The 11,390-nt window shown below is 42.0% G+C and overlaps 1 protein-coding gene across 1 annotated transcript in view; it reads left to right on the top strand.

Moving 5' to 3' along the window:
* Nucleotides 1–350: 350 nt before the first annotated feature.
* LOC146714540 (basement membrane-specific heparan sulfate proteoglycan core protein-like) overlaps nt 351–11,390 on the top strand; it is a 52,038-nt gene continuing 40,998 nt past the window's right edge. Inside the window, exons 1-7 of the mRNA XM_085440217.1 lie at nt 351–387; nt 3,876–3,911; nt 4,119–4,385; nt 4,869–5,135; nt 5,252–5,530; nt 5,701–5,703; nt 9,339–9,617. Of these exons, the coding sequence (XP_085296343.1) occupies nt 351–387; nt 3,876–3,911; nt 4,119–4,385; nt 4,869–5,135; nt 5,252–5,530; nt 5,701–5,703; nt 9,339–9,617 (1,168 nt within the window). The remainder of the gene's footprint in view (nt 388–3,875; nt 3,912–4,118; nt 4,386–4,868; nt 5,136–5,251; nt 5,531–5,700; nt 5,704–9,338; nt 9,618–11,390) is intronic.

Here is an 11,390-nt window from a genome sequence, read left to right as displayed (position 1 = left end):
GAAGTAAAAGGCAAAAACTATGAACTGACTTCCTGACTTGGAACAAAATACACATTTGTATATTATAGAGAAAGACATGTGAAACACAACATGTGAAAGAAACCTATATGTGTTTGCCATGGACAGGAAATGTAAACATGTCAAACAACTGCTGTGGTCAAAGCTACAGGAACTGTTTGAGGTAGGTGTAAAAGCGAAGGAAGCACAGAGAGGTGAAAGACAGAAAAAAAAGTCAGAGAAAAACTGACCTTATCTGGTTTAAGTTCAGCTTCTATTTCTGCATTTATTATTCATAGAAAACACTTTGTGATCATCTGCATCACATCAGAGTGGATCAGAGTGCAGTGATGATGGGGCACACTTTGCTCTGTATGACGGGGTTATTCTGTAAGTACATTTTTGATGTTGTTTGATGTATTATTTGTTAGAATTACAGTGCATCACTGCTTTAAAACAATTTAACTGGGAGTTCAAACTGAGAATATTTTGATGATTTTAAAGCAAAATGTTGGTTGCTGTTTTGGCTCAGTTTAGGGTGGAACATTTTGTTGGATACACCACTGTTTTTGGAGTTGACTCATTGTTATTGTTTAAAATTTGTTACATTATTAGTTTTTTAAACTATTAACAATTTAAAAATTTAGGTTTTTTGTTTCCTTAAATTTTGAAATGTCCTGATATTAGTTTATATGCACAGAAACCTTTTGATGAATTTTGGAAATTCACTTTTACAAAATGCCCGGATTCATCATGAGTCAGTTTCTGTCAGTTTGAGCCTCATGACTTTTTCATCTTTACTTCAGTGCTCATTACGTTCTCCTATAGAAATACTCAAGGTGAGGTGTTTTTCCTCTTCATCCTATTTATAATATATGTATAATGTTGCTAGAGCATTCGTGTGACACTACAAATTACTAGTGCTCTCCCAGTGTTGCTTTCTCAGGCGAGCTCTAAACTTTAAGCTGGATCCATTTAAACTTTAAAGGTTACTGTCCCACTGCCTATTAAAGGAAGCATGGAAATCACTTTAGTTTGTTTGCAGATCAAAGTGAAATTTATTTGATTTGGTTGCTCAGATATTCTTGGTGTGTGTTCTGTGTGAAAAAGACTTCCAACTGACCCTCTTCCAGCTGTCTTAGGGTGAGAGACGGGTACAGTCAAGTTACTTTTTTCATGCTTGATGGAAATGTATTTACTGTGTAGTTCAAAGACTTTAATGATTTTGTGCTGGACACATAAGTGTAAGAAAATACCTGGCTGTATTTTGTACTGCAGCTTTTAGTGTCTCATCAACAACGTGTGGCTCTTTACAAAGCAGCAACAGTGTACTTGATAATTATATCTATGATAGGAAGGAAAAGGTCATTATATTCTTTACTGTAAACCATGTTTCTTCATATAAATATCCACAGCGGTTTGACCCTGTCTGAATTCAGTATTTTAAAAAGTAGGGCTGCCACATACATTAACAGCGTCATTGTGTTTGTGATTTAAGTTGTCATCGATGTTTGTGAGGGTAGTTATGCTCAGTAAAGTTAGCAATAAAGTTTCTAAAAAATATAAAAAAGCATAACAAGGAACAAATAAAACAAAATGTCTGTTTCTGTAAGACCTCAGTCAAGTTTTAAGACATTAATTTTTAAACTTATTTTAATCTAGCAGTGTGTTCAAATTAATTTTCAGGTGTAAAAACACCTCTAATTAGTTCCAGCAGTGTATGAATGCAGGTAGAGAGGAGTTTAGTTTAACTATTTATATTTTTATATGTTGATATTTATTGTCTTTTATTCATACATTTGTGTGCTTGGAGGTTTGTAAATATAAAAACAAATTATAAATAGTTTTAAAAAATTGTAAATAATGTATCTTTACATGTGAGAAGACAAATGTTTGATACTAGTGATGGTTTATGACAAACAGTATTTAACATGTCAAATAAAATAAATGTTCTTCACAATTAAACAAGTATTGGACTTGTGATCTCTTCATTTCATTTTTAGCCGCTCAGTCAGCTCACATACAGTGGCTTGCGGTCCCCTTGAACTTTTCCACATTTTGTCACATCACAGCCATAAACATGAATCAATTTTATTGGAATTGCACGTGAAAGACCAATACAAACACGTGAGAAGTGGAACCAAAATCATACATGATTCCAAACATTTTTTACAAATAAATAACTGAAAAGTGGGGTGTGCGTAATTATTCAGCCGCCCGAGTCAATACTTTGTAGAACCACCTTTTGCTGCAATTACAGCTGCCAGTCTTTTAGGGTATGTCCCTGCCAGCTTTGCACATCTAGAGACTGAAATCCTTGCCCATTCTTCTTTGCAAAACAGCTCCAGCTCAGTCAGATTAGATGGACAGCGTTTGTGAACAGCAGTTTTCAGATCTTGCCACAGATTCTCGATTGGATTTAGATCTGGACTTTGACTGGGCCATTCTAACACATGGATATGTTTTGTTTTAAACCATTCCATTGTTGCCCTGGCTTTATGTTTAGGGTCGTTGTCCTGCTGGAAGGTGAACCTCCGCCCCAGTCTCAAGTCTTTTGCAGACTCCAAGAGGTTTTCTTCCAAGATTGCCCTGTATTTGGCTCCATCCACCTTCCATCAACTGTGACCAGCTTCCCTGTCCCTGCTGAAGAGAAGCACCCCCAGAGCATGATGCTGCCACCCCCATATTTGACAGTGGGGATGGTGTGTTCAGAGTGATGTGCAGTGTTAGTTTTCCGCCACACGTAGCGTTTTGCATTTTGGCCAAAAGTTCCATTTAGGTCTCATCTGACCAGAGCACCTTCTTCCACATGTTTGCTGTGTCCCCCACATGGCTTGTGGCAAACTGCAAATGGGACTTCTTATGGTTTTCTGTTAACAATGGCTTTCTTCTTGCCACTCTTCCATAAAGGCCAACTTTGTGCAGTGCATGACTAATAGTTGGACAGATTCCCCCACCTGAGCTGTAGATTTCTGCAGCTTGTCCAGAGTCACCATGGGCCTCTTGGCTGCATTTCTGATCAGCGCTCTCCTTGTTCAGCCTGTGAGTTTAGGTGGACGGCCTTGTCTTGGTAGGTTTACTGTTGTGCCATACTCCTTCCATTTCTGAATTTCTTGAACAGTTTTCCATGGGATGTTCAAGGCTTGGGAAATATTTTTGTAGCCTAAGCCTGCTTTAAATTTCTCAATGACTTTATCCCTGACCTGTCTGGTGTTTTCTTTGGACTTCATGGTGTTGTTGCTCCCAATATTCTGTTAGAGAACCTCTGAGGCCGTCACAGAGCAGCTGTATTTGTACTGACATTAGATTACACACAGGTGCACTCTATTTAGTCATTAGCACTCATCAGGCAATGTCTATGGGCAACTGACTGCACTCAGACCAAAGGGGGCTGAATAATTACGCACACCCCACTTTGCAGTTATTTATTTGTAACAAATGTTTGGAATCATGTATGATTTTGTTCCACTTCTCACATGTACACCACTTTGTGTTGGTCTTTCACGTGGAATTCCAATAAAATTGATTCATGTTTGTGGCTGTAATGTGACAAAATGTGGGAAAGTTCAAGGGGGCCGAATACTTTTGCAAGCCATGAATGAGTGGAGCTGGTTTAGTTTATCTAAGAAAGGTTTATTTCTGAATCAGTGCCGGTGTGTTAGCAGCAGAAAACACGAGGGACAGAACTGAACTTTAACAAAAAGTAAGTTGTTTATTCAGGCTGATGAGAAACGCAAAAAGCAAAAGTTAAAGGTAAAATTAAACTATAACCAGAACTGGGGAAAGGTAAAGCCAGACATGGACGAACTATAACTGTAACTGTAAACATGAACATGTCTTTAGTTTGATAAATCCTGAAGTTTCTGTCTTTATCGTAGTGCTCTGTACTCTCCTCGGCACTGGACACGCTCAAGGTGACTGAAAAGTTTTGACTTTACTTCTTTCTTTTCATTTATTTAGTAAGGTTTCATCTCAAAATACTGAATCTTAATTACAGTTCACCTATGTTTTATATGTAATTATTATTCAATATATGAACAGTGTATGAACATACTGTCACAGATTGTGTTGTGCATAAAAGTGTTTCAGGCTGTTAACTTTGTGGTTGTGTTGGATTCTAGCTGCTCTGCTAACTATTGAACCCAACTGGTCCAGTTTTTTCTTCGGTGAGTTTGTTACCTTCAAATGTGACATGAATGAAGGAGAAGACACTGACTGGGAATACAAAACCAACAAGGATGGTCGAGAAGTTGTCCCCTACAGCACATACAAAGAGTACACATTAGAAATTAAATATTCAAGTCACGGTGGAGAATATCAGTGCTGTGGTCGCAGGAGGGGATCATCTTATACAAAGATCAGTAATACTGTCTCTGTAACTATGTTAGGTAAGTCCTCAATGACTAATAATGTGATGATTCCTCTTGAAATACAGATGTAAATTCTCAATACATTAATGTCAGCACTACAATACTCACACTCTGTCATTTATTATTACTGTATGTGTGTATTTTATTGTATAAATAAAATAACTGTGGATGAAATAAATTTTAAATAAGGAGAAGAAGAAACGTCAAAAGCTTAAAAAAAATTAAGGTGATGTTTCTGTTATCTAAACCTGAAACTAGGCAGATCCCTCTGAACCCATCATTGTGTTTCCTTCAACAGTGAACTCCATTAGTTTACATCCAGTGACTTATTCAGGCCTGAGATTGGACAAACATTTATACTGTGTTTATTTAGAGATCTACAACCTGAATTACTGCAGCTCTGTCACCATGTTGAGACAGAAAAATGGCAAACATTTGAAATGTTTTAAACTACCTTTATAATGGATGAAGTGTACATTTTCTTCTCTTTTTTCATAACAGCATATAGACCCAGGGCCACACTGACAGCAGGAACAAAAATCATACCAGTAGGGGGCAGTGTGACACTGACCTGCTCTGTGCAGAGCTCTGATGGATGGATATTTGAGTGGTTCAGACAAACCCAAACAACCTCTGAAGGTAAAATCAGAGATCAACAAAACAGAGATATCAGAGTATCTGAAGGAGGAATCTACAGCTGCAGAGGAACAAGAGGAAACCCAGTTTACTACACTGATAGAAGTGATGATGTCACCATTGAGATAACCTGTGAGTTCAGTCATTTAGTTTGAAATATACATTCACTCATGATTATCAAACATACAGTGTTAAGTTTTCTGTGTTGATTTCATGTTTGTATCTCAACTGTTAATATGTGTAAACAGTTTCCAATAAAGTTGTTGTAAAACAACGACCCAACTGGCCTCAGATATTCAGAGGTGAGACGATCACTCTGACATGTGAGGTGCAGGAAGGAGGTGAAACCACTGAGTGGGAGTATGAATGGAGAGGACCCAGCACACCCACACAGTGGACACACAATAATGATGTGACATTCAGAGTTTCTGAGTCCAGCAGTGGAGACTACATGTGTAAGAGTCGACGCAGAGATGACTCATATTCTTCAACAGAGTGGAGTGAAGCCTTCACATTGTCAGCATCAAGTAAGTCATGTTTGTTGTGTGATCTCCATTTGACAAATGTCATCATGGTCAGCACAGGATGAATTCAATGGTCTACAAAGCATGTTACATTGTTAGTCAGACAAAGAGCTGCAGCTGATAGTAGCCTCATTGTAGACAGTTTGTCACCACTTTGTGTCATGAACCTTCAGCTGGTATAGAGATGCCAATGCTGACCTGCTGCTCCATCACCTGAGGACAATGATGACATAATAATAATAATTTCAAAGAAATAGCAGCAAATCTACAATTTCTATAAGAAAGAATAAGTCACTCTGGTCTGTCATGTCATAAAGCACTGCCATTTGTTAAAATATAACATACACATGACCTGGTTTAATACAAAAAGCAATGATGACCAATCACTTTAGTGAAAGTATTCAGTGTTGGGTGCTGAGAGAGGTCAGACCCGAATGCAGACACTGAAAACCGACTTGAACTGAGAGTGAACCTTTATTACGGCAGAGCAGAATACAAACAAAAGCAAAAGGTGAAAGAGACTAAACAAGCAAAAGCTAAACTGGGAAAACGTTAAAAAACCAAAATAAGAAATTAAAGATCTGAGACGTGGGAACTGGAACATCAAAACCTGAGAAATGCAGTTTGTGATAAACAGGAGAAACGCAGCCGAATCGACAGGGAACAAAGGGAAACACACACAGTACATACAGTGGGTAACGAGGGAATACATAACAGGGAGGCACAGCTGAACCTAATCTGATGAGAGAAGACAGGGAGGAAAAATACAGAATAGACTGACGCAGCACATGGGACTGTCGAAGCAAAACAGGAATACATGAACATAGAAACCAGGAGTACTAGACGTAACACAAGGAACACAAGAGAGGCACAGTGACAAAACGAAAGGGCTAGAATAATAACTGAAGTACCAAAGAATAACAAAGGGAACTAGAAATACAAAAGGCAAAACCATGAAAAACCACTAAATAACGGAGTCACCATGTCAGGTTAAGGCTGTGTGCAGGTAGGAGTGGAAGTAGAAGGACCCAAAGTGCAGACACTCGGAGGCAGAAAGTGGCTCAAAACTCAGCTTTTATTGCTGGATGGCAAAAAGTAACAGAAATCTGAAATCCAAAAATCCAAATAAACTTACATGACCAGGCAAACGGACCACACAGCATAAATGAGAGTAGATCACAACACAGACACAAAGAAACACGGGGCTTAAATACACAGAGGGAGCAATCAGGGATTGGGTAACAGGAGGGAAACACAGCTGGGGCAAATCTAGCCTAACGAGACAAGGGGAAGCAAAACCAGACACATTAACATCAGACATGGACTTTCAAAGTAAAACAGGAAACATAACACAGACTCACAGGCAGGCACTATAACAAAGGGAACAAAGACGTGGGACCAGGGCAGACACAGACACTGACTGGATGTGGGGATACAGCAGACAGGGGAGACAGCAACTATGGAACACAGACAGAAAACCAGAACACTAAAACTCTAACCAAACCCCACCAAGAGAACCTAAACGAAGAATGATCCTAAAACCCATAAAGCAAAGCTAGAATATAATGAAATAACAAAATCAAAGAACCAAAAACACAAAACACTGGGTCAACGACCCAGGGACCCTAACAGTACTCCCCCCTTAAGGGCTGGCTTCCAGACAGCCCAAACCAGAACACCAAAAACAACCCAAACAGGGCGGGCGGTGGGGGAAAAACAGGACGGAGGGCACGAAACAAATGATACACACCGAGCCAGAAACCAAAACACAGGGAACAAAGTCCAAAACAACAGCACTAAAGCCCAGGAACAGTCCAAAAGCAAACAAACAAAAGAGCCCATGAAAGGCGCAGAGTCTCAAAAAAGTTCAGGGGGGCGGCCCGGAGGCTGATGGCACAACAGTCCAAACCCGGGCAGGTCAGGGGGGCGGCCCGGAGGCTGACGGTCCAAGAGCCCAGAAAACAGTTCAGGAGGCCGGGAGGCACCGGCGGCGGCGTAGTTCAGGGGGCCGGCCATGATGGCAACGACGTCCAGTCATCGGCCGGACGGGACGTGCAGGCCCAGACAGCATGGGGACCTCAGGAGCAGACGAAGCTGAACACTCGGAGGCTGGACCCGGTGGAGCTGCAGAGGCCGAGGCTGGACCCGGTGGTGGCTGAATGGCCTCGCCAGAACCATCAGCAGACACTGGGATGTGCTGGCTGGGTCCGCCAGAACCATCAGCAGACACTGGGATGTGCTGGCTGGGTCCTCCCGGACCCCCAGCGGACGAGACAGGTGGCTGAACGGGCCCCTCGGACTCTCCAGCGGACGAGACAGGTGGCTGAACGGGCCCCTTGGATCCTCCAGCGGGAACAGACGGCTGAAGCAATTCCTCGGCCCCTCCAACGGGAACAGACGGCTGAAGCGGCTCCTCGGACCCCCCAGCAGGAAGAGACGGCTGAAGCAGTTCTCCAGAACCCCCAGCAGGAACAACAGGTGGCAGAACAGAAGATTGAGGAGAGGAGCGACGGTGGCGTCGTTTCCTTCTGAATGAGGGAACTGAAACTGGCGGAGAAACGGAGACGACCTCCTCATCCTCCGACCACATGGCCGCCAGGAAAAAGGCAGGCGAATGGGCAGGCGAACAAGGTCCCGGCTGGTGTGAGGAAGGAGAGGCAGTCTGAGGTAGCGACGAGGCAGGTGGTGAGTGTGCGTTGTCCTGGGGCGGCGGTAAAGAAGTGGAGGTGGAGGTAGAGAGAACAAGCTCGCCAGCCCTGACTTGCTCCCTCCAGGCAGCTATGGAGCTGCCCAGCACAGTGTCCATAGAAAGCTGAGTAAGCCGAGGGTTGCTCCGAATGATGGCATCTACCGCGCTTAGCCCAACTGCCATGGTCCTCAAATCATTGGCCTGAGCAATGCGGTCAAGGAGCTTAATCATCCGCTCCATCTCAGCGTTGAATCCAAAAGCTGAAGAGTCTGCGGGGTCCGTGTTCTGGTCGTGATCTTCTGTCAGGTTAAGGCTGTGTGCAGGTAGGAGTGGAAGTAGAAGGACCCAAAGTGCAGACACTCGGAGGCAGAAAGTGGCTCAAAACTCAGCTTTTATTGCTGGATGGCAAAAAGTAACAGAAATCTGAAATCCAAATAAACTTACATGACCAGGCAAACGGACCACACAGCATAAATGAGAGTAGATCACAACACAGACACAAAGAAACACGGGGCTTAAATACACAGAGGGAGCAATCAGGGATTGGGTAACAGGAGGGAAACACAGCTGGGGCAAATCTAGCCTAACGAGACAAGGGGAAGCAAAACCAGACACATTAACATCAGACATGGACTTTCAAAGTAAAACAGGAAACATAACACAGACTCACAGGCAGGCACTATAACAAAGGGAACAAAGACGTGGGACCAGGGCAGACACAGACACTGACTGGATGTGGGGATACAGCAGACAGGGGAGACAGCAACTATGGAACACAGACAGAAAACCAGAACACTAAAACTCTAACCAAACCCCACCAAGAGAACCTAAACGAAGAATGATCCTAAAACCCATAAAGCAAAGCTAGAATATAATGAAATAACAAAATCAAAGAACCAAAAACACAAAACACTGGGTCAACGACCCAGGGACCCTAACACACCAGACCATGACAAATTACTTTTTATATACAGCAAAGTAAATGTAAAATTTTACTGTGTTGATCAAAATGAGTTTACTGTTTATTTTATTCAAGATTTGTTCATGTTTCTCATTTCCATCTAGTTGATTAAATGACTTAGATTCAGTCATTTATTTGTTTGTTCTTTTTCTAAACTGAAGATAAACCAAAGGCGAAACTGAGAGCTGATAACACAAATGTTCCAGTAGGGGGCAGTGTGACCCTGACCTGCTCTGTGAACCCATCATCATCATCTGGATGGAAATACTACTGGTACAGAGATGAGAAATCCTCTGAAGCCCTGACCACACAAGATGCAGTTTTCCACTCAAATGGACAAATCAGTGTCTCACAGGAAGGACTCTACAGGTGCAGAGGAGGAAGAGGAAACCCAGTTTACTACACAGAGGACAGCAAAGAAGTTCACATTAACACAACTGGTGAGTTAGTATTCAGCAACAATATTGAATAGATTGTTGATTGAGGATTACTATGAAGGTCAAACAGCATTATATCTCATGGTAACCTCTTTGGCATTGTAAAAATGTTCTTATTGGAAATGGTTGAACATGAATAGTCATGTAAAATGTGGAGTCTAGAGAATCAGTGTCAGGAATGTGATCCAAGGAGGGGAGACTAGGTGGGATTGTGAATGTGAAACAATCATTTTCAGCAAATCTCCAAATCAACATAAATTCACAATTAGTTCTGTAACAATTCTACAAGTAAGACTGCAAGTAGTGTAGAACAGGAGTCACAACATGAAACCACAGAGCAGAGTCATGCTGACAGTTTCTGACAGGAAACAGAAAATCTCAATGTAAACATCAGTTTTTGTTTCTTTATATTAAGATTTGACTGTTTGACATGTTTATATAGTAAAAGTAAAAGACAATGTAGATAGACAGGAAAGCCGAGTGAGAGAATATAAATGAAGAAAGGGGTGCGTGCTGGGACTCGAACCTGGCCAGACTGCTCACCTACTGAGCTGAACTGGTACCAATGTTTTTGAATTATTAATGATATACTGGTTCTGGAATAAAAATACAAACAGAGTTTTGTTATGTTTGTCACGGACTACGGCCCTTTGGTGTTAAATTCTGATTAACATACTAAATATGAACACGCACACACACACACACACAGGCACACACACACACACACACACATTAAAAAAAAAGTGTTCATAATTGACCCAAACATTCAATTTGTGACATCCTCAGTCCTCCAGACTCCTCTCTCCCAGCCGATCCACAAACCACACGCGCACACACAGCTCAACATTATTTTATATGTAGATGGAAATAACAGTGAATGATGTTTTTGATGATGCAGTGTTTGCTCACTTTTCCTTTTTACTGGAAACCACTCCATCCTTTTATATACACTCAACAAAAATATAAACACAACACCTTTGTTACTGCTCCCATTCCCCATGGGATGGACGTAGAGACCTAAAATTCATTCCAGATACACAATATAACCATCCCTCCCAAACAGTGGTCACAAATCAGTCCAAATGTGTGGTAGTGGGCACATCTGCCAGCTTGCAGCTGCTGTGAGTGCTGAGACTCTGACAACATCTGACAACATCTTGGAGAGGCTCACAGCTGTCGTGAACACTTATGCTCTATGAGCAAACTGGATAACATCTCGGTGTAGCTTGATAACATCGTGGAGAGGCTCACGGCTCTCCAACGAGAATGGTGAGGAACCAGTGATGGACATTAGATTGACTGTAAAATTGACATGCAGTGGTTCATACTAAAGCAAGAACACCACCATTATTTCATGCTTCTACCACATCGGTCCCAGCTGTGGTCTCAAGGCTGGAGCTGAACATAACAAACAATTTCTCCCCTGATGACAAACTGTGTTTAGACTCTTTGTTCCAAACGCCCTCATATGCTTATCTCCAAGGCCGAGTCAGATGACGGGTCTGGGCCCAGCGCTGGATGAATAGCTGCAGCCTGCAGGGCAGGATCGCTGCGTCTGCATCGGCTTACTTCTCACTCCTTACCCACCCCTGTTGCTTGTCGCGTGCTTCATGATGTCGTGCTGTGGACATTTATGTGCTCTTTGTGCAGAGGAGGTTTGTTTGTTTTCTGTTCTCATGCTGTCCCCCCATAGGAGCCCAGCATGAGTAGAGGTCTCTTTTTTTCCCCTCCTCGACTTGCCCATTGTGTTGTACATTTCAGTGTTTTTCCATAATG

This window comes from Copadichromis virginalis, linkage group LG3 (assembly GCF_057382275.1).
Source record: "Copadichromis virginalis isolate Kocher_CV1m ecotype Utaka linkage group LG3, C_Virginalis_male_GT1.1, whole genome shotgun sequence".
Classification (NCBI taxonomy): domain Eukaryota; kingdom Metazoa; phylum Chordata; class Actinopteri; order Cichliformes; family Cichlidae; genus Copadichromis; species Copadichromis virginalis.
This window is presented reverse-complemented; position numbering and strand designations above follow the sequence as displayed.